The 24,988-nt window shown below is 39.7% G+C and overlaps 1 protein-coding gene across 16 annotated transcripts in view; it reads right to left on the bottom strand.

Annotated features, from left to right (window-relative positions):
* LOC124158755 (CAP-Gly domain-containing linker protein 1) overlaps positions 1-24,988 on the bottom strand; it is a 278,670-nt gene that overhangs the window by 54,530 nt on the left and 199,152 nt on the right. For 10 of the 16 annotated variants that reach the window (XM_046534030.1, XM_046534032.1, XM_046534039.1 and 7 more), the window contains 4 exons: positions 4,511-4,588; positions 2,303-2,383; positions 641-694; positions 148-222 (listed from right to left, as the gene is read on the bottom strand). The exons of 1 other annotated variant lie outside the window; for it this stretch is intronic. In XM_046534030.1, the coding sequence (XP_046389986.1) occupies positions 148-222; positions 641-694; positions 2,303-2,383; positions 4,511-4,588 (288 nt within the window). Of the gene's footprint in view, positions 1-147; positions 223-640; positions 695-2,302; positions 2,384-4,510; positions 4,589-23,629; positions 23,661-24,743; positions 24,864-24,988 lie in introns of those variants that run through there. 5 more of the 16 variants (XM_046534044.1, XM_046534042.1, XM_046534037.1 and 2 more) reach the window with 5 other exon arrangements.

The raw sequence follows: 24,988 nt of genomic DNA, 5'->3' as shown, positions 1-24,988 counted from the left end.
AGTTTCTATAATCTGATAACTATATATCATGTAATAGTGAACTAAATTTTCAGTCCAGTTACTCACCAAGTTACCACATTCATTTAAAATATGAAATGAAATGAAAGAAGGAACGGGGTGGCATATGTAGCGTAGGGGGAGCCTCACCAGAGCACCTTCTGACCCCGGCCTCGCTCAGTCTCCTTGCACTCTCCCAAAGAGCTTCTGCAGAGGGCAGGGCATCTGCAGAGCAGCCGACCGACCAACAATGCGTGCGCACCAACAAGCAAAACGGTGATGTGCAACCGTGACGAGTGCGATGCAGGCAGATGTACAGATAATTCAAAAACACACGACATGCATACACAAGTCCAGTACAAAAAAAACAACACAAACAAGATGCGCAAGACAATTTGCAAAGTGCACACACAACAGAATTAGGAAGCCCAACCACAGCGCATGCAGAAAGAATAGTCTAACAAATACAATCAGTACACTACATATAAAAATGAATACAATATGTCCAATGATGAAACCCACCACCAGTTCCACACAGTAAAAGCAATGAGGAAACACAAGGAGAAACGAACACATGGGGATGGAAGGAAATTTTTTTGCATGATTTGCCACAGAAAGCTGGAAAAAAATCATAATTTCTTACCGGACACTCTTTTCTTGCGGTCAACTTCGCTACCCCTCCGGCTCCCATTCCCTACTGAAGAGCAACAAAAGAAGTGCCATGGTAGCAGAATTTCTCATCACAATTACACTACAATAAACATACTCAAGTTACTTTTAAAGCATAAAAGCTGAATGAGGAGGGAATTCAATACTTGGCTCTAATATCATTACCAAGTCAGCATCTACATTAGGGTGTTTACATCTTCATGATATGAGCCTTCCCGACTATGACAGTACAATTGTTAGAGAAACATGATCAGCTCTTTTTTTGGCAAATTTAAAGGGAATAATGTAATGCATGAAATTATAAATGCAAAGGGTTGGTAACAACACTGGAAATTGTGTTTCCCTCATAAAAATTTAGCCTTGTTAGATGGCAGTTTGATCTTGGGTAAAGTTAATTTAAGCCTTCCCCTTCATTAATACGTTTAAAAAATTGCAATCTTTAAATTTATCACTGACAGTGAGTTAGGATTATTGCAGTCTTTGATTGCTGTTAAAAATTAATTGGTAGTTTCTATTGCATAATATAAATTTTATATAATTTATTGTGACATGAATTAATTGATCATATAGGTAAAGCTTTATGCGATTTTTTAATTTGATTACTTTGGTAATTCTACTTATTAAGCTTATTAGAGCACTCCTATAAGTTTACATGGTTCTGATCTAGAGTTTCCACAGAATTTTTATTAAATTTGAACAAAAATGGCTTTAAAATTTTTACACAGTAATCCAGCATTTGGTTTAATAAAATGAACGTAAATGTCCACCACAGAATGTACAGAAATGCTCAAAAAAAGGTGTTTACACCCAAAACACTTTTAAAAGCTATCGCAATAAGCAATTTCCACAGCCAGTTCTCATTTACAAAGGTTTAAAACAGTAATTGATCACAGGAATTTAGAGCTTACAGCTATCACCAATATCCATGAGACCATCTTGTGTTAGCAACCCCCAAATGGCAGTGGCTCCCAAATCTAGAGTAATTTTCAATGAAAACCTTAAGTCTCTCATTATTACATCATGATGATTTAAAGAATCTCACTGTTGCTTAGGGGATTTTCTATCAAAGAAATATAAAATATCAGCATAATAAATTCATGCATTTTTTTAATCATGAAAATAATAACAGCAAATTTAACCTTGCAATGCTCATATTCCATTTTTATTTCTAAGATTCAGAGAGTTTTCTGACCACGGCCATGGAGAGTGGTGGCGACTTGGATAAACCGCAATAAGGATGAAAAGCAATCAAACAAAATGAGCAAATGTAGAGAGAGTTTTTGGGCTATATTTGGTTGAAATCTAACATACCTAATAATGAAATTGCCACTCAGTTTTATTAATAGATACAATAACCAAAGATTCGGTGGGACCAAAGCACCAAGAATGCACCAAGTTTACTAACAGCATAATTTTATTTTAAATATCTGATTCCTCGAAATATTAACTTAGGCATTGAAAGATGCACGACTCGCACTAGGTAATTTTATGAGCAGAATATGAAGTATGACTAGCTGGGAGTATGAAAACATGACATTATTTCAGGAAGTAGTGAGCTTAAAAACGTTTGTGAACCACCACTGGTAGGTCGATCGATTGGCAGGAGTTGTTAGTGGTCAGATATACCATCACTCACATGAAGACCTCCTGGACACTTCGCTGTCCCTGCGTGAGCGGTCATAGTAGGAGGGCGTCTCCAAGTCCTCCTCTTCCACGTCTGCATTCAGCAAGCGTGCATGGGCAATTGTGCGTGCAAGAGCATTGTTGCGTTGTGAAGGTCCACAATATGACATTTTGTGTGTGGTATAAAAGAAGAGGCATTTGTGTCTTAAAAGCATTCCCATGCACTTGGAGCAAGATTTGCACTTTTCCAGACAATTATTGCTTCACATAACACATTTACATACAATCTATTTTTTTCTACACTGACAAATATGCTATGACTACTGAAAAGCCCCCATTACATACAATATATAGAGTTCTAAATTACAGAGTTTAAAGAGCACTTGGTAAATTTTCGCACCTGAATTTATTCTCGCCTCGACTTAGACGCTAAAAGTACCAATTACTAGAGTGCCTTTGAAATATGCACCAATTGCATATTTACAACTTCCCATGGTAAAAAAGTAGCTGAATTAAAACATTTCAAATGATTAATTCAGCTAATAAAGCAAGTATATTTGAAAGTAGTCTCTCGATCATGATGTAAAAAATGTTAGACACCCGTCGATGAGGAAATAAATTCAAATGTAGAAAACAACAAAGTCCTGTTTAATCTCCTAAATTATTGGACATTAAAGAAGTGAACTCTGCCACAATTTCTCTAAATCTTCATTTAAAAAATAACTCAATATCACCACTGAATAATACCAAACAAGCAAATGATTTTCAGCTATTAGAAGCAAATGAATTTAATGAAATTGCATGACATTGACATTTAAAAATTGACAAAAATAGTACATAACTCTACCACAGTTAAGCGTGAACATGCAGAGAATAAACATGAAATTGAGCGAAAAACGTACAAGAAACCCACACTGGCATAAGAAAAACGGGGGATAATGGAAGGTATTCCAAAATGACATGGAAAAGTTTCGAAATATACTTCCCAATGTTTTTGATTGAACGCCAAACCTTAATTAAACTTCAAAATACACGTAGCCGAATGAAAACACTTTAAATCATTGACTCGGCTAAGGAAAACGAGATAAATTCTCCTATAAAATTGTCCGCCATAAATTTACGTTAAGAACTCGCACAAAAGGCTATCACACCAAATTCACTGAGAAGTAAGAGTCGAAAGCAGGTTCTTTCTCTCACCAGCCCGAGAGCAATTGTGGCCGCTGAGAGTGCTGCCAAGAAAGAGTCATTATGAGCAACTGAGCACACAAAAAGAACTCAAAGGGACACTTAAGCCGTGAGAAACCTTTTCAGGAAAAGGAACATAACAAACAACGAAACGCAGTCTTCAAGACAAGCCAATGCATATGAATGGGCCGTAAATCGCAAGTCGATTCCTCGAAACATTAACTTACGCGTTCAAAGACTCGCAAAAGGTAATTTTTACGCGAAAAAACTAATCGTAACTATCTGATGATACGAAAAAAAACAAAATATCTGATTTATACCTGGATTTACTATTTTTCAAGTTTCTAATCCTCCGAATTTTCTCCTAAAAACTTTCTATTTTACTTTCAGAGCAGCGCGTATTTTGAACTAGAGGAGATTATAGAATTCTCTCTCTTTCTTCTTTCTTTCTTAAATCTTTAAAGAGCACCAATTCAAGATCCACGGACTAAAATACGTCGGATCGGAACAGTGGCGCGGCTATGAATTAAGGCTGGGGGGGGGTTTAGGTGCAACTAATACCGGGGTGTGTGGGGGTATGGAGTACCCACCAGGATAAGTGGTAGGTGCGAGATTAATAAATTGCGGAAATTTTAGATAAATGGTTCAAAATGGTGAGTTTTACGGCTTTCTGAGGGATAATCTATTAATCCTTACACTTTTCTATTAGTAATATCAATCCAAATAAGTAAAATGGATTAAACTTAAAAATTTCTCTGATCTCTGGGGGGGGGGGGTTTATCCCCCAAACCCCCCCCCCCTCGCTGCGCCTATGGATCGGAATGCGTCTAAGTTAATCAATATAGGAACGATAATCCCACAATTAAATGAAAATAAGATTAACAAACTTATTGAATATCACTCAAGGCCCTAAGTCCACTGAGGAATTCGGTTCATTTACAAATTCCTAGCACAATCGCTCCTCCTTTTCCTCCGACCTGACCACAACGGGAGCATCAAGGAGTTATATACACTCTAGCGGTCGAGTTTTGTTTACCTGCTAGCTTCATCCTGGACACCTCCTCGTTGATTTTCCTTATCCTCGCCTCTTGTTGTTTCTGCGCGGCGACTCCACCTGTGTGCAAAGGAGTACTGTACAGGCATATGGGAAAAACTAATTGGCTGGGAGAAGTGTCAGAAACAAGGGCTCTTCAGCGAACAGCCCAAATAAAAGCAACAAAGAGTAAAGGGCATTCACAAATTAAGGGTTATCCGCAGTCTCTCCGCATATGGTGATCAGGTTATACAACCACTGGGGTCGAAATTAGGTGATTTGCATCAGCAAGATGAGCGGTTAGACGGAGGCGGGAAAGTGAGGATACGTGGATAGGAAACGGGTAATCAAAACCAATAACCACTCGATACAGGCGCTGACAGGTTGACAGCTCAGAATTTTTGGGAAGGAACAGGGTCTAACGCCTTTTTAAAAAATCACCCCCGAATAAATCGGTAAATTGATTGAAAAGTATATACCACTAGCGCGAATTAAGGTCGTATTTTTTTCGGGGCAAGGTGCGCCGGAGGATTATGCTATGCCGCTCCACGAAACGGGGTATCGGAAGAATTTCCTCTGGGAAATGATTAAGTCTGAAAAGTATACACACAGCTTGTTAAATAAAAAAGCTTGCGTTCGAAAACCTCTTAAATATAAATCCATAATTGCTCCACCGAAATTCCATCCTATTTGGATGGGCATCGGAAGCCATATCACTTCTCAGTGAGTAACAATTTTACGCAATCATGTCAAACAAACTTAACTAGCGCGAGTAGCAGTATAGTAGGAGCTGCAAATTTAAAATAAATCTGAAATTCATTCGAAAGGGCATTCTTTTGGAGTTATTCAAGAATACGGAGCTTACATTAGAGAGAAGACATTACGTAAAATGTATTTTCTCAATGAATTTTCGCAAATGAAACAGCAAAATCTATTGTACATTTAAAGTGAACACACACGCTGGTTTTGTAACAGTAAAGCACCAAAGCAAGGTTGTATGCAGCGAACGAGAGCCTTTCCTCTCAAGAATACACTAACATATCCTTCCTCAGACTTTACTTTGAGTGTTAACAGATATCACATACCGTTCCATAAATCTCGAAGAAGAATTCGGGGGAGTATTCCAGAAATCCAATTCGAATTATAGCAAGTGTCGGGGAAAATACAGTGGTAGCAATATAGGCAGTAAGTGCTCCCTACAGTTCATATTTTTATGATTTACAGGCGCTAATTGAAGCTGTTGTCACATAGAGAAAGTTGAGATTGAGCAACGTCAAGTACAGAAACATGTTCCGGCACATTTACACGGGTGCTTTAAGAGATAAGTAACACGCGAAATCATGCCAAGAGGCCAAACTAAAGACACCTGGGCATACTGTCCCACTGGATAGAGATGCGCCCACGTGCCATGTCGTCTCAAATGACAGGAAGTCTTTCTTCACTGCGAAGTCTCCATTTCGTCCAAATAGGTGACCTTCCCACCGCAACCCCTCCTTGCTCTAAAAAATTATGCAACTGCAAAGCACGAAAACAGCCTAAGAGGCACAGTAGCACCCTTAAGCGGACGCCGTGGATAGTATCGAGGAAGTTCCTGACATTGACATACATAACATTTTCGCGCTCCCTTTCCATGAGTGAGTAAGCAAAGCGACCGCCTTCTTCATGTTCAAACTCAGCCGCCAAATCCTGAGCGAATGCTGAACAGTTCCACTGCCTCCTCAGTTCATAAACGGTATTTACGATAATCCACTTACGGCGACGAGACGATTTAGCCGAGAGAGCAGCAAAACAAGATAGCACTACTCACTGATTTCAGAATGGTATTTTTTAAGTTTAGGTAACTGAGCGGATGGCATCAAATCGTCTCAATTGAAACTCGACTCACTGACGTTATTCGCACGGACGTTTGATAAATAAGATTCAAGCTATTCAGTTGGAAGATACAACAGTTTATCGTTCCTAACACAGAAAAGGAACGGCGACTATAATCCAAAAAGTGATATTTTCCATTATTGAGCATTATTCAATATGTTTTGATGCTTAAAACCCATCTGGATTTTTGGAAGACTTCATTAATTAATAAACTTTTTTTAGGCCAACAGTCAACCCTTCCATCATAGCATATATAAGGTTTCGAATTGATATTTCGGGGCTGAGAAATTTTTGGGTGTAAACTCAATTTTATACCCAAAGTATAATCATAAAAGGAGCGTGAAATAGCTGTCTTTGACTGCACCGTTCCACCGCCAAGCATACACACATTATTATTTCGATAAATATTATCATCACTGAGGATTATTCGTACATTTATGTAATCAAAGAAAAACAAATCTTTTCCACCGCAGCTTAAGAAGAAGTTAGAGTATACACCGAAGGAAAATTGACAAAATGTGCACTCTGAAGACCTCAAATTTGACGCGGTACAACATCAATGATACAAAGTTAAATCAATAAATACAAAACTAGAGAGAAGATAAGTCTTGGTCAATCCTTTTTGCTGAATGCACAGGTTGGGATTGATTACGTATCGATCTCGTGAATCACCGTCAATAAATTCTCAAGCGAGTCATGAGAGAGCTTCCACAGGAGACGTCATCTTTGCGGTAAGCGGGATACCTCACTCGCGTGAGATCCATCAGATACACGTTACACGGTGGAGGTCATGAAGATGAGGGGAGATAGAATGGTCGAATCAGAGGCACGGGGATCATTAGGGAGCGGATTCATCGCGTGAATGGACGCGAACGAACGCGTCCTCTTGGAGTGTCATTACTCCTACCCCGGCACGAGCGCCTCATTTGACCAAGGTCGGGCGGGAAGAGCCGCCTTTGACGCCCGCTAAACGATGCCACGGCTGTCATGATTCCGTACGAGAAGGAAGTTCCACTTCGACTACCACAGAGGCGCCACCAGCACCAAATTGAAAATAAGAGGCGGAATTGCCGAGCACGGAGTATTGGATTCGTGCATGAACTATGTTAACAGCTCAATAGAGGGGGAATCAAAAAATGTAGGGCTGTTGATACAGTCTCCTCCAGTTTGACACAGGCTAAGGCCTTAAACAGCCTTACCCAGTGCCAAACTCGACAATATTTTATAGGATAAGATACGCTAAGGCATTTTTTATGGGAATGTCACTTCAAAGATTTTTTGCTACAAACCGCTCGTGTTTTTCGTTTCGTTTCCGTAAAATTCGTTTTTTCTATTAAAGGTTTGACCCGCATGCGCAGAGGCTTATCACCGATTTACTGGAATATGAAAACTTAAGGCGGAGTTAAACAGTTTAAATTATTGCCTCCTTTCAATTATGGCATTATTAACCGAGTAAATCGACCTTTGAGAATGAAAATAACTTCAGAAACTGAGTCAGAAACTCCAGTTGATGACAAAATTGTGGGGAAGTGCATCAAGTGTGAGTGGGAAATAGTGCATCTCATTACTATGAAGAGTAAGTCAGACTCTGATTTTTAAAGCCTACGATATTTTAAAATTTAGTATTGATTAAAAAGAAGAGCAGGGACGTGACTCAACATAACTCCTACTTATAATAAATTACCATTAGTTGTTTTTATGTTGATCGGATAGTTCCATTGTAACTGTTTCAATGCAACTACCTTAGAAGTATTTTTTGACATTTTTTTGACATTTCGGAGTCGGAGGTAGGTAAGAATTCGGAGGAGGCGAGCGACAGACTATATCATTTAGAAGGGAAGGGAGGGTAGAGAGAAAATCGCTGTTCTTAACGAAAGGCACCAAAGGGAGCCACGATCTAACGTTCTATCCGAGGGACGGAGTGCTGAAGTTGAAGTGCCCACCAAAACACACTCGAGGAGGGATGCGGACTGAAAATTCTCTGCCGCGTCGCGGGGATTTGAATCAAGCAAAAATATCACTGCTAAGAAAAAAATACGCTTAGAAATAAATAGAATACAGATTAAGCATGATTGCCCCATGCAAAGCCAATAAATTAGATAAAACAAGGATAAGTACTCTCTCAGAAATATTTACATTGATCAGATCGCATTCAATACCGATTACTTTGTGACGGCTTTGCAGAAAAAACTACGTCTTCGGAGGTAACAATTAAAAGGATGCATCTTTCACGCTTGGCCTTTTATTCTTCAATTTTCGACGCTAATCAACACATTTTTCCCAAAATACTTTCTTATAATTGTGACACAGGCAAATTTTGACAAGCGCTATCTCTGTGTACCTCGAAAATTCATGACAATAGCGAAGTTTTAAGCGAATAATTCGTCGCAAAAATAATATAATCAGTCTAAAGGGAGAGGTACGTCCTCATGAAGAGGATGATTTCATCGTACTCTGGGTGTAAGGGACGTGAAAGAGTCCTGTTCCAGACTGAAAAGATAACTAGCCCGTGTCTTGGGAATAATAAACCCAAGGGAAGGCTCGGAGATGGATATAAGGAGCGGTGGGGAGATGTGCGGATAGAGGCCACGTGACTAGAGGTCATGAACAAGGCGCACACACTAGAGCATATTGAGCCAGACAAGTGAAAGCCTCTTGAATGGAGGAAATAGCGACCGTGTCTCTCGCAAAGCGACTCCAACGTTCTCTCAACATTCACGCTATGATCGTTATTTCGCAATAGCCTCTCAGACGTCTCGGAACGCTTCGTGAAGAATGAATCACTAATACGACTTAAGAGCTCTGTAAGAGACCAGAGTGACTACGGTAGAGCTATCGAATTACTACAGATGATATTTTTAAAGAATAAGGGGAAAAGCTTCGAGAAAAGATTTCACACTTAATACTTCTGTGATAGACAAAGAAGACAATGACATAATCACCTTTTAATTAGAATTTCGTACTTCATTTGGCAGAGTAGCCATTTTCTTTCTCAGCCAATGACAAAAGAATGTGCTCAGCGGTACTGAGAAGCTAACACCTACCTAGTTTCCGATGTCATGTAGTTTCTAAATGCATTTAACTCCGGGGCCTTCCTTTTTTCGTCACAGATAATACGGTACATGGTTGATGAGAGCTAATGAGAAACTCATCTCGAGTAAAAAACCCCAGCCAAACACCTTAGAAATAGTTTGTAAGACTCCAAGCAGACGCACATTTTCAGGACAAAGTTTTCCTCAGTACGTAAATATTTGAGACTAACCAATATGATATGTACCAAGCCATAGAGGCAACGTCTTTCAAAAGAATGATCAGAAGACACGACAAATGAGGCAATCTACGTTATATAAATTACACTAGGTCAGTAATAGAAAGGTCATGATACAGACCAGAAGAAGTATATAGAAGGATGATCAAAGACAGACGGAGTAAAAATTCCGAGGGAATGAAAAAATACAATGAATTCAATAAAATAAAATAATTTGCGTAATAACTATTTCGCGAAGATAAAATTCCTTATATATCTTTCAATCAAGGGTACGATCAATGATTACAGAGAAAATAACACCTTCTTTTTCACAAACGTATTGTACGTACATCTTCAATGACACCGCTTTCTATGAGTTTTTTACTGATTTACCAGTATCTGCTACTGAAACTCTTAAAATAATCTTGAATTTATGTCGTAAATAAATTATCTCGCGGATAAAAAAGGCACGACACAAAAGATACAAATGTAGTTTTTTTCAGACTCACTGTCAAAGTTCAATTAAGATGCTTTGATGCTAATCCGAAAGAGATCACTTCCTCGACATGGAAGCTATAGGTAGTGGACGATTTCATTAAGTTAAGCCTATTCCGAGTTTTACCGCTCAGAATACGCGATAGTGTCAGATTCTGACATCTTATCTCTTCCTCGACAAAAAGGCGTCACATGCATCGTTAAATAAATTTTGATACGCAATATTATCATTATTACATACATTTTACAAATCGAAAATTTTTGTGATTTTTTTCGAGTGAACAAAAAAAAATATCGTTATTTGTGCAACAATCGAGCCTATCTCCTCAACACCTGCCGAATTACTAATTGTAAGATAGAGACCTAAAAGCATTTTTGTGAGTCCTATAAGATTAAAACAAAAATAAAAGTTCGAAGATATTTCAGGGAATATAAAAAGTAATTTACGCGCTTTTGCGACGCGAAAGAATAATTATACACTACGATAGAATAAAAAAATCATAAAAAGTATAGGTAAAACGAAGAACTTGTTAAGAACAGGTATCAATTTTAAAAAGTACTGCTGTACTAGTTTTTTTTCATACGTAGAATATCCATCCAAGAATCCCTATGAAAACTTGAAGGGGAGATGTCACAATTTTGAAAAATTCGAACAAACCTTTTCCAGTTAAGTGCAAAAGGTTCGCTTTACACCCAAATCGCTACGTATCCTACCTAAAATAAATATAGCTGTGTTGGTACACATAAATAACCAGTTCAGTGCAACAAGAAGAGGCAGATAATCAGGGAAAGAGCGCCAATGCGTCCTCAGGGGTCCGAATAAAACTCATTTACAACACAGAGGAAACTTCCAGTGACCCACAAGATATACACCCCGCGACATACGAGAAAAATAATTGAGAACAAGAACAGTTACCAAAACTCGCCGTCCAAGAAAAAAAACGGACAGGCGGAAATCAAGACATATGGTTAAAAACCAACAGTTCAGCTGCAGGTAGCGGGGTCGAGGACAGGAAGGTATTAATGAAACGGGAAGCGAGGAAAAATAATGGACTCGGATGACTTGCGGGTTTCAAAGTGACAATCTTGTCATCTCCTTTAATATTAGATGGCGCCACCGATGAATAGGAGAAGCTCAAGAGCGAAATAATGAGTCCGCGAAAAATACCGATGTCCCGGATCGTCTTCGGAAACCTAAACTACGCGCCTCCGCCCGCAAGACAGGCGGTCGGATATTTCGCAGTCAAGCCGAAATATAAAATAAAATTTTTAAAAAATTACGCGGAGTCGAAATGAAGGAAACCATTTCGCGACGTCATGAGAGGGGCTCGCCAATTAAAGAGAGATTTTCTGTGCAGAAATAAAGTGCTCCATCGCCATTAACTCGCACATTCCGAACGGGTTGAATGTAAAAAGATAATACAGGACCCGACGAGAAACAAGTCAGGGTTGGAGCCCCTAAAACATGTTCGATACGTGGGGATTTTCTCATCAGAAAGACAAAAGTAACTCTGCTCATAACTGCAAGGCATGATCCAGCTGCGAAAGTCGAAGAGAAATTGAGATCATCCACAGCGTTGATTGATGTAAAAGTAGGCAAGCCTTAGTGAGGCCTATATTGCGTGTGTTTGCGAAGGTCTAAATTGCATGTTTCACAAATAACATAAAGTCTAGGTACTACTAAGACCTACCTGCTTACCTTTCCACCAATCACTGCTGATGTTGATGGCAATTACTCTTCGCTCGCCTAATGGTTCAATTACATAACCCCTTCCAGAGACGAGAGAGTTAATAGCTCGCATTTTTGTAAATTTGCTCACTGTTTCTGCATTTAAAATACATAATAGTTTGTAAAATAAAAGCGGAAAGTGTTATTCCACCCGGATTATAATATTTCATTTCCACTTATAGTCGAAAACCGAAACGAAAAAGACAAAATCGGTCGTAAATGAAGCTCAAGTCTCCGCTTTCACTACACAATTTTAAGTTATTCCACATAATTCGGCTGACACAGCCAATAGAATCGACTTCTTTACCAATGAAAAGCGGGAAAAACACGACATTGAAATAGCTCTCAACGCACAGATTAATCCTGGCGTATATGGGAATTAAAATTTAGTTATTAGGTACCAAAAGCCGTGATAACTGTCCTCTGTTGAGGAGCCTAACACTCAAAACGGAAAACAGAATTTAATCCGCTAGGTAAACAACCAATCTTACGTTCTCGAAATGTTCTTAGCCTCTCGAACACGTATTTCGGATGGTACCTGTTGCTGCCGACCTGTTGCTCCAATCTCACGTCCGTGGGAAGGGGCGGGGTGAGGACGTGAGCGTGTTAGGCACGTCTCGACCTTGGGCCAGAGCATTGATTCAAGAGGAAGTACACAAAGCTACTCCGCCAAATGATAACGACCGTTTACGACCGTTATAAATAAAAACTCAACTGGAAACCCGGGGCACAGAATATTCACGTTTTCAGTCCGCGTGGCGAATCAGACTGTAAGGTCGTAAATGTTTACGAGTCATTAAAAGTCTCCTCGGTGTGTGAGACGGGTTTTAAGTACTGATAAGATTTCTCGAATTACGGTACTGATGAGACATTATTGTGTACGATGGAAGAAAGAAAACGAGGAGCTATTTTCAAGCTTCATTTAACCGGTTATATTCATCTCTTATGCGGAAATAATGCCCAGTGTTTGACACCCTGGTGTGAAGAACGATCAAATAATCTAATTCGGATAACCCACCTCATTGAATTCCTAGCTCTTGTTTTTTGCATTTCAATTTCAAAATAATATTTGATTCTGGGATTCCAATAGTTACTCTTAATAGGAGAAGCCAAAGGCCCTCAAATACGTATAAGTTGACCTGCGGGTCATAAACGAGAAGAATCAATAACAAGCAACGCACAAATAAACGATTTAAAGAGGAATTTTACGGGGACTTGACACCCGAAGGAAAATTTTCAATCGCACTGAGGAGGGGATAGAGTTATTTTCATGGTGGGAAGCATTTGAGTGCCAAATTACTTATTTCTACTAACGTTTAAAAGCGACATCAAATTTTGAAACCCAATCTTTTTACGTGGACAAGAATGAGCGAATTAAAAGCGGGAGTCACTAAAAAGCATTCTCAGCGTAGAACAACATCCAATTGGGACGAATGCATTTCCTGCGTTACATTACTTACGCTGCCATTCATACTTCGGGGGAGCAGCCGCGGTATCCACCTCACTTATTGTGTCCCCAATACATTTTAACAGTCGGTGTTTCCCAAATTACGAAACAAAAAACTTACACTCTTTTTAAAGCCCATCGTACTCGAATTATACATCATAGAAGTCAGTCGTAAGATTCAAGCATTTGTTGAGTTGAAGAATAGACTCTTGTACGAGATGGTTTGCAGTTTAAAGCACTTAAAAGGGTTGATTTCGAGAGTTTAACTTGGCTGTGTTAATTCCAGACCTTGAAAAAATCTATTTAAAAAACCCGGGTGTAGTACAGCAAGAAGGTAAGCTACTAGCCAGGGGCGCAGCGAGGAATTAAGGCTGGGGGGTTTAGGTGCAACTAATACCAGGGTGTGTGGGGGTATGGAATACCCACCAGGATAAGCGGTAGGTGCGAGACTAATAAATTGCGGAATTTTAAGATAAATGGTTCAAAATGGTGAGAGTTTTACGGCTTTCTGAGGGATATTTTATTAAAAATTACACTATTCTATTAGTAATATCAATCCAATTAAGTAAAATAGATTAAACTTAAAAAAATTTCTGAGCTCTGGGGGAGGTTATATCCCCCAAAACCCCCCCTCGCTGCGCCAATGCAACTGGCGAAGGCCAAGAATGTATCAAAACTCAGGCTCCCGGTATTCGAAAAATAGCATCCACAAACGAAATCGGTAAGAGATGTGTAGAATATCCAAACTCCATTTCACAGCCGGGAACTCCCGACACTAAAACTCCTCAAACAATTAGCAAGATTATCGCCTGACGTAAAATAATTTTCGGGAGAACCCACGTCCAAAATGCCATCTAGCCCTTTTACCACAACAAAAGAAACGTCAGGCAGTGGTGGGCCGTATCGCATTTCGGACAGCCGGAACTGCCTCAGAAGGGGTCAAAAATAATCGCGATAGGACTAAGGTGGTCGCGGATGACTCGCCTCCGTGGCCAATCGCAATGACAGTGACGGAAGGCTACCACGGCGGAGAGAGACGCCCAGAGGAATATCCCACCGGGACGAAGGCGGACAATTAGCTACGCCCACCATCACGGACGTGCGGGAGATAATGTCGCGATACAAATGTGAGAGACTAACGCCATCGAAGTGATTCCGACAACGCTGTGGACCAAGACTTGGTGGACTCAGTCGCATTCGACCGCTCGAGGAAGTCGCCGAGATGATACGATGCAAAACATACAATTGATTCCAGGTTTTTTCTAAATATTTAAAGAAATACTAGTCCCACATGCGATATCTTTCGATATTAAAACGTCAATTTAGGCTTCATAGATCACAAACGAGTCGTGGATTTGAGTATCAACGTCCCCTCAATTCTGCAGTTATTGCCAACTGTAGAGGTAATTTCATTCAAATAACTAATAACCATTTCTTTTAAAGATTTCATAAGAAATAAACCGTAAAGCAACGTTATCAAGAGACTATATCATTATTTTAGCATGGCTGTTATTTTTTCACGTAAAATTTGCATTAATTTTTTGCCGAGAAAACATTTGCATTCTAGTGATAATCTGTATGTTGCGCTTACACACCAGCATTGCTATAGCTGTTGCTATAGGGATTTTCTGAAGAATTTTGAAAATTGAGAATGTACAGAAATACATATTTTTATCTATAAACAATAACGTACGACTTTTTTCAATTTGACTTAAAGATCTTTCTTTTAAATTTCTTAGAAATGACGACATACTTCGTTTCACAGTGAAACATCCTTGAGGAAGCTAGAAATTAGATATTACATTTTATCCCTTAGCCCCAATAAAGGAATTAATATATTACCACGGTGAAAATACTGAAAGATTTTGCATATCAAATCTACGGAACCAATCACTTTACATAACACAGTAAACTTTCACGAAGAAAAATACTCGGGTAGAAATCGAACGGAGAGTAATTCAAAAACAAATAAATCAATTAATTCCAACAGCTCCTTACATCGACATCGTGAAAAAATCTTGAATTCAAGGATAACGTGTAAGTCGAGAAAAATTACCGCCTAACACGAGCGAGTTTATTTTTTTGACTAGATGTTATTCGTCGACCATCTATTGCATTTTTAATGCATCTAACCCACCATGAATACCATTTCGTTATGTATTGATATTTAGATAGAAAAAATGATCAAGTACGATGTTTACAAGAGATATAGCCAAGGTTACACAGCATAAATCACGCAAGAAGATGGCAAAAAAGCATCACTGCCAACAGGAACCATCAAGTCTACCCTCCGCTACTCCAGAGAACGGTAAACCGAACATTGAAACATCAATTCTCACACAGCCCCAGGAGAGAAGAGCCATATATTAGTCACTGTCCAAACTTCCGATCCATTTTACGATTACCTTGCTTCGCTCAACCTGAGGTAAGATAGTTCAACATACGAGGCGGGCGAATAATGTTACTTCTCAATCCGTTGCATATTGCCTCCAAGCTCGTGGGAGTAATCGATGTTCTTGCATGAAAGAAAAATGATTGGAGCTGGCATTTTCACTGCGATCGCAGACGAAGTGAAGATGAAGCATTATGCCCATTTCTCCCCAACCAGTACTTATACCGTATACGTTTCAATAAGGTTCCATCGGAGGATTTCAACAGCTAACAACGACGGTATAAATCTAGAGTTAAAAGAAAGGAAAGGATTAGGTTTCTGGAGTAGCAGAGTGAAAATATAGAAGACCGTCAACCATGACATCAGTCATTCGGTGGAAAACCCGAATTTCCTTCAATGGTTCAATAAGCCGGAAAATCGCCAGAACAATCTTGGAAGAGCATTGGCTTACTATGCAGGAAACCCGGGTTCGGTAAAGGAAGAAGAAAGCAGAATTAATTCGCCCAATATTTCGGTTCAACGATGAGAGAACTTAAAAAAAACTACTCCGTCTGTTTCAAGGGTTATAATCATCGACTATTTCTACACCCGGATTTTGAAACATTTGAATCGACACGATTAGATACGCCAAAAATTTCGATTTGGGGTTCACAATTAGTGGGCGGAACGAAATCCCATAAAGGCAGCAATTTTGGGAATTATAACAGGCCATTTGAGACCATTTTGTCAATCTCTTCACAGTCACATCTGTAAAACGAAAGTTAATGGACATCCATTGGTCAATGCGACCTGTGTGCCAACTTCTATAATCTCCTTTAGCCTCCCTTGGAATTGAATTCCGCTCTCAATTGAGTTGCAACAGAAGTCACTCACAAATAAATAGGTCCGAAAAATGTAAGTAAGTGCACATCTGGAATGAAGTCTTGAGAGGCCAGATAGAATAAAATCTATTATTGAAAGTACGACTAATTGGTTACATGAATTTAAAATTAACCTTGGAGTACAAAAATGATTGCAACTACAAATTCAGCCGGTCTCTCTGAGGTCAAGCCCTCGCCTGCCAAATCGATGATCGCGAGTTTGAATCCCGCCTGGATAGTTTTCTCCTATCCTGGGCATGGGTGTATGTGAACGTCCACCGTTATTTCTTAGAGTCCCCCGTTGTATTTTATTGTCTTGCTGTATGTATCTTTGTGTTGCTGTAAGTATGCATCTTAGATTCCCCGCTGTATGTTTCTCCTTTAAATACGCTTTTTTCGGAGTGGTGAAGATATATAAATAAAATTGTATACGCGCAGAGTACCTGCTACGTACATGAGCAGTGTGCCGGTGTTCATGGCTTCCCCAATGCTAAATCTAAAAAACAACTGGATTAATGTTTTTGTTTACATTCCCGTCCTGTTTACATCGATCTTACCGCACATCGTAAAAATTAAAGAGAGTAAACAAAAACAATAACACCAGAGGATGAAAAGTAACAAAGTGCCAGGAAAACAATATAAACCGTACGATGAAAATACCGTGAACATCACTCGGCTACTAAATGGGTTCGTCGCATAGCAGAAGTATCGTTTAATATAGCAGTACTCAGAAGGAATCCAGCCATAAGGTCGCATTCACAATAAAATGCAAAATTAGCAACGGGAATTATATTATCATGGCACTAATTTTGCGGACCGGTACCCTACACAAGAAGCTTAGCTAAGGAATAGCGAACTTTTAATGCTGGAAAGGAAAAAATGCACGCAATAACGACGACGGTAAAGATATTACTTCGCTACAAAAAGAGGTAACCTAAAACCAGGCAAAAACCGAGAACTTCATTTTATCTAGGGGCTCTTCAACTCGAGAGCCACATCGAGGAAAAAACGTAAGATATGACAAAAAGAAACGGAAATAACATTACAACGGCACTAATTTCGTAGACAGCAGACGTATGTCGCTCCCGGAGCTCGGAGAGAGGTGTTATTCGTACATAAAACCTTTAGACTGCCTCTATAATAAGAAGGCAAGGGAATATAGATGAGCACAAATTGGTGCCAGCAAAACATAATGGAAGAGCACGAGTGAAAATGAGAATGGAATTCACATTCCTTCGCTAAAAGCGACAAATCATCGTGCTTGGAGAGCTGAGGAACAGCACACGACTTTTCTGGACGATTTCATGGAAATAATACCTTCGACATGAGCCAGCATTGTGCACTGAGAAAGAGGTCACCTCGTTGAAAAATTTGTAGTCATTAAAGCGGAGAAGGTACATATGAGCTGTAGTACCAAATGACGCCATTTGGAAGATTACCAGGTGAAAATTTGCGGATATTAATGTACAACGCAACGGTTTGAGGTAGGGTAGAAGAGAGCAGAAAATGTAAATTTTTCAAGCAATAAAAATTCCTCAAGATATGGGTGCCAACGCGTTTTCCTGAATATGAAGTTAACGGAAGGAAGGGGTCAAATTAAAAGGTATAAATAAAAGTGACAAAAGTCGTCGCATGAAGCCCATACTTCTCTCGAGGAGCCTTAAAAAGGCCAGACGGACATAAATAACATGTATCAGTTACAAAGCGCCAAAATATAATGAACATTTTAATTTAGGAATTTATGATCAGTTAACAGCTCCACAAAATCTGGATATGAATAAAACTCATTTTGCAATTGCACTCGCAATTTTTCAATTAATAGGATTAATGTTCTCTCCAGTCTCTACCATACTAATACAGCGAGTTCAACACGGAGAGGGATCTTAATAATGTAAAATGAGAGGAAATTGCTAAAATTCAGGCATATTTTTAAATTTCAAGAGACTTCGAAATTCTCAAAAAAGTAATAAGTTGAACAATACTACCTCATAAAATCCACAATTTAACAATGAATAAAAATCCAGGATTAGGTTTGCGGAAATATCATGACGTCAATGATCATCAGATATCAATTAGTCATGAATGAAATACATGCGATCTAACCTTTAAAAAAAATCTCGCGGTTTACGTCTTGCGGGAAAACTAAGGAAATATCTTGTTTCAGCCGAGGAACTTCCTCAAGCCCTGAGAAGCAACTGTCAGGAATGGTTCGGTAAAAAAATATTTTCTAACAAATAGCATTTTTTCAGCGGAAAATCATGAATGAAGACTGCCACAATTGAAATGAAAAGAATTTAAAATATTAATGACACAGCGAGCGCATTTACTGACACGAGAAAACACCGACATATTGCAAAAAATTAACTTTTCTTCCTGCGAACTACGAATTCTGCCATAATATCACAAGACGTGGCGTTTCAATATGCAAGCTATTAGAATTCCGAGAAGTTCATGACTAGAATATAACGGTTCACCTCACGGTGACTCAAAAGAAACTGCCTAGGCTTTATTTCCCCAGCAATATCCGTGAAGAATGAACAATATTTTTTTGCAGCTGAGAGTTATATTTGGTTTTGATCTAGTAGAAATTTGATGTTTCAGGAATAATATGCATTGCAATAAAAAAAACTTTTTAAGGTAGAAAGCATGTAAAAAATACACGAAAATATATTTTTTTTAATCTTCTCTTTCGCGATGCTATTCTTCAGCTAAGCATGCGACCTAAGTCTATTCATCAAAAAAATTGTTCCTTTCTTCCATTGCCAAGAATCCAACTCCTTTCTTCGCCAAGAGAATTTTGATGGCGATTATAAGAGTAAAAAATCAGGTTATTTGACAAAATCTACCGTAAACCTTCTACGCGGCAAAAATCACTTTGTGGCAATAATTTTCGGCATTGGAAAATTTTAGCACTGGAAGTAAGTACCGATACTACCCTGCAATGGACTGTTGCCGTTTACAGGCTTTACTCCGGGTTCATTCGGGTCCATAAAAGTACTTTTGACTTACCTGCAGGCTTCGTCAGGTTCAAGAAGGCAAAATGCCAAAAAAAAAGAAACATTAAAAATTCGAACACCAGGGCAAAACTTTATCACAACTATCGGTACATTCGTTACTATCATTCTGAAGAGAAGGCATCTACCGCCACTTCCGCATTTAGGAGATAATGGCACAACCTTGCCAAGGGCGGAAAGGCGGTAACCGAAATGATAATAAGCTCTTATAAAAAAAAATTTTTTTTAAACCAGCCTTTATATTTAGATTACAGGGGATGAGCAACGTTTATATATGACACAAAGCAAAAAAACTCAGTGACCCCGAAAAACCAAAAGTGACGTATTAAAAAAGTCACTATATTTATTAAATTTTCAGTGAATGGTAAGCCCCCTATGTTTCAAAATGCCACCCCTATGCTTTTAAATGCCTACTATGTGGATATGCCTAAAGTGGATAACTTTTACTGTGGTCGCAAAACACGAAAATCGACCATTTGGAACTTCTTAGATCAAAAACATGTTTTGGGGGGCTATAGGTTGACTGGTGGTGAAAGGGGGGTTGGAGAGAAAAAGTTATATTTTCATGTATTGTCATCGGAAATGAAGAAGTGTGCAAAATTTCAGCGTTTTTGCTTCACAGGAAGTGAGTCAAATTTGAGTTACAAGATTTGTACCAGACAAACAGACAAACAAACAGACAGGTTGGTGAGTTGATATAAAGGCTGGAAAAAAGTGAACTTCACTACCGCGTCGCCCACTCGGTCATGGGACATAGCTGATAAGCTTCAGCCGACTGATTATTGCAACCGAGTGACGAGGAAACGAAATGGACGGAATCGCTTGTCTTCAAAACTCGCGAGACCGGACGAGGAAAAATATGCTAATCAGCCCAACCCCTGAGGCATGTGACCCGTCAAAAATGCGGCGAAGGGCTCCGCTAAGCACCGCGAAGGCCGCGCGGAGGCGTCGCAAACCTCTATCGGATTCACGAATCAAGTGCTAATCCCCGGGCGACACTTTGGGGAATCTTATCGTATCAAAACAGAGGATGATGTCCACGGAGAGATCCCAATTCTAGAATTAAAAGTAAACAGTTTTAATGAGCGAGATTATGATTGCATAACAATCGTCTCAAAGGTTGCTTAAAATAAAAAAATGGACTAATTTTAAAAAGGTTCGAAATTAAACTACGTTAAAAATAAGAGATGCGCAATTATAAAAAAATCATAATTTTCTCGTATTTTTTTATTTTCACTCACGACACTTCCCGATATGCATTGTCATTAGCATCTTAAAGAAGATGCCTACCTAATGGAGCAATGCCACGCGCAACACAGAGAGCGACAATTAGTGGGTGTAAGTCTGCACGTGTACCTACGTAATCTCTAAATCACGCTCATCAAAAAGTATAGATAGATAAACTTAAATAAGTCCTGAATCAAGTCACTCATATTGTCACTATAGCGCGTTAAAAAGCGTATGAAGTGAAACAAAAAAGGGTAAAAACACTAAATTCTAATTACTACACGAACTGCCATACATTGTACACAGATTACATGATCCTGTCAATCCGAAGGAAAGGACTACGGTCTGGGCATCAATACGAAAGCAACCCCGAGGAAACAAATGAATGAAGGGAGGATTATAGTGGAGACTCAAGAAGAAAGAAGACTTCGTAGGCTTAGAAACGCCCAATGAGCAAAGGGTTGTTAATTTAGAAGAGCAAGAATATACTTAAACAAGTCTCACATTGTACGCTAAACTCCCAAAATGTTCAACTCGATCTGGAACTACGCTAAAACCAGCGTTTCATGATTAAAACAAGAAAAGAACAACAAAAACAACAAGGAAAATCGCGGGAGAAGAGTAATTTAAAAATACCAAAGCAAAATAGAAGGCAACTAAGAGCGATTCCTATCACAGCATAAACAAATACGTAGTCACGCCTTCGTAGTCTATGAATCGGATCCATCAAATGATAGAAATACAGAGAGGCAGAGGTTTTCACCTGAAAAACGAAAGAAAACGCTTAAAGATACTACAACTGGCAGTCCTAAAGTACAGACACCAAAATATTCAATAGCGTCAGGCGAGGTATCGTGGAATGTCTTTAAACTAATAAACAGGAATCAAATACACTCTTCCGAATTTAGCTGTAATTCATTATGAAACTAAAAATAACTCATAGAAAAGAGCATTTGAATCTTTCGTCTACAATTATCATAGATTTTTCTGCATGAAACCAGCGTAAGAAAGAGGGAACGAATATTTATAAAAGAAGAATACCTGGACTTTAACACAAAATTTCAAACATAACATGCCTTTCGCGGCTGTTGTGGTATCCCTCAAAGACCGAGGACGAGCAATCGTAAAAGGAAACCATCTGAAGATGGGCGTGCCAACCACGGCCACTATTACGACGCACGCGACAAAATAAAACAACCATAAAACCGAAGACAAGCACGCGATTGCAAAGTGAAGTAAGTGCGCTAGGCAAATCTGAGTGAATACAGGAAAGACGGCCTAGGCCGGCTTCATCGTTATGGTTATTCCTTAACGATCCACAATTATCGCCTTCCAACAATATGAAAGCTTTCCTGCCGCAATGACCAAGTTGGGAATGGAGAGAGGGAGAAAAATAGGAAAATTTCCAACATCGAGTACGTTTTAAGGGAGGAAACATTCTTCCGACTCAAGAACAAGGGCAAGGTCATCAAAAAAGTCCGAATGAGGATCGGATTTAAAGACTTTGAAGGCCACAGTGACTCAGAGGGGAGTATCGGAGATCCAGAGAACCGAAAAACCTTAAGATGCCCCCTCGATCAGCAAAGAAATTTTTGTCTTTCTCACCCAATGATGTTACCCTGATCAGATAATACGATCCTTCTTTGACCTTTAACTTTTCCAGAGATTAAATTTTCCAGATGAAAAATTAACTTGATATTATGATGAACCAGAGCATTGGCCAAGAGATATCCGAAATTCGAATCCAGGATGGGGATGCTTAAATCTTTCGAGATAGATTCCGGCACGGAATATTCTTGAGCGGTCATCAGTTCAGATTATAAGAGGCCTTCAATTCGCATGGTAATTAATCTCGAACGTTTCAACCCAATCAATTCAATCCCCGTGAGATTTTTTTCTCGAGGAAATTCGTATGATTTTCTCCACATGTAAGTTAAATAACTTCAATCACGAAACAAACTCAAAATTTATCTCCATCCTCACCCGAAACATCAGAATATTCACCGGGTCTTAAAATTGGAACGAGATAAATTATCTTCGGTACAAGAGTCGATAGCGTTAACGATAACAATTTGCATATTTCATCGATTCAACGACGATTATTCGGCCGTAACACTGAACGTAGCTCCTAGGTACTTGGATGAACCAAAGGCGCCAATAGGACCATGGACCGAGGGTACTTCAAGTACAAAGTACAGGACTCCGTCTGTCGAGTGCTGTACTTTCACCAGCACAAAGCATAAGTCAAAGATTGGACAAATCTCTGAAAATTCTTTGCCACGTCCGGGATTTGAACCCGGGCGAGTGCTCCAAACATTAAAAAACCGAGATCCTTATTCCAGCTGCTAGAGGCCCGACGTGCGTCCGAAACCATCAAGGTCCGAAGTGCCCACCTTATGATTATTTCCACTGAAACTCGGCCGACAATTCGTGATTGCAACGATGACTATATGCCGTAAAACCTCACTCTAGTCTTACTTGACCCGAAAGTCAAAAATATCGCTCACCACCAAGAGGTCACAAACATAGCATACTAATACTGATCTAAACTACTTGTGTTTCACATAGACTTCTGACCGCACCCGATAACACATTGAGATTCTGGTTTATATCACCCAATCGACGACGATGTTTAGGTCGCTTAGGAGCGCCCATTGGTCCTAAACCTCGACTGAAGATGAGTGCAACATCAAGAGCGAAACTTAACCATCGTCATGACGACTCAATTCCGAGAAACCGCTCAGCATTTCCGACCATAAACTTAGAGTCAGGCTTGACCCGGAAAACGAAAACATCGTACACCAGTAAAACGTCGCAAACATATCGTCCTACCACTGACCTAGACGACATTGCATGGCCGACACAGAGTCCTCGGCACTTTCGTCATGACGATTCGATGCTAAGCAACCGCACAGCAAACTCGACCGTAAACTAGAGTCGAGCTTGACCCGGTAACCGAAAACTTCGTACAACAGTAAAACGTCGCCAACATTTCGTCCTATCACTGACCTACACGACTACGCGTGGTCTACATTTGAGTCCTGGACACCGGGCCCGATTAACACACAGAAATGGCACCACACTTCCGAGGGCATCACCGATGACGACCACTGTTCAGAAAGCCCAATGATGACGGAACAGAAGATTCCCAGGATGACGCACTCGAGACGAGAGGGGGACTCCGGAGAAACCGCTGCGGAGAGGAGAGGTGTCCCTCTGCGGGACACGAGAGACGACCGGCGTAGATGAAGAGGGCGGTAACTTATGCAGAAAAGGTGACAAATAAGGTTCCGGGAAGGTGATGGTTTTTCCAAAGAGGGCGGAGAGACTTTGGCGGAGGCGGAATTGTTGGAAAACTTGGGGGTCCCAGAGAAAAAATAGCACAAAACTCATATGCCGAATGCAAAGTATGCATAAAAACTGCTCGCACTTCCATGCAGCTGCATATCACGTCTATAAACGTACAGGTTGTGTGAACAGAAACCAACGTATTCGTTTTGCAAAAAAACTTTGAATAAATAATTATAAAATTCTGTATATTCCATCCAATTTTATGAATATCTAGGAAATTTGTTAAAACATTAAAACATCATATTCCATACATTATGTAATAAGTTCGTGATTACTTCAATCAAATTTAGTACAAATCATGCAATATATACTTTGCATGACATATAATGTAAAACTTAACTTGCGTGATGTGCGCAAAGTAGGTGAACACAAAATTATCGGGAAATTTATTCAGATTTTGTGCTCTTGTTAAATATTTAGTTGCTTAAGATATGACAGACTCATTAAGAACTTGACTTGTGAAAAAACAAAACTGTATGTTTGGAAAAAGGCAAGAATATCCGTTGATTAATTAGTAATTCTAGAAGATTGAGCGCGCAAAATTTTCCCTGGGAAAGGCAGGATTGTGAGGTACAGAGGAGGGAGAGACACCATTCACTCACCTGCCGGAGCGAGATCCAAACGTCGAGTGTGCGGATACGAGGAAGAAGTCCTTAGAGAGAGGAGATTGCGTGGAGGGAGGAGGGGAGTGTGAAGAAGGGTGGGGAAGGGGACGAGTGGGCGGCAGCGGGCAAGGGAGGAGCCAGGGTGGGAGTTGCCCCTTCGTCCCACTGCGGTCAACGAGATGCAATAGAAGCACGCCATCCGCGGATGGTGGGCGAAAGGGACGAACAGGGTCGTGCCCCCA

The sequence above is a fragment of the Ischnura elegans genome, chromosome 5, assembly GCF_921293095.1.
Source record: "Ischnura elegans chromosome 5, ioIscEleg1.1, whole genome shotgun sequence".
Lineage (NCBI taxonomy): Eukaryota > Metazoa > Arthropoda > Insecta > Odonata > Coenagrionidae > Ischnura > Ischnura elegans.
Note: the sequence above shows the minus strand (reverse complement) of the source record. Positions and strands in the feature narration are given on the sequence as shown.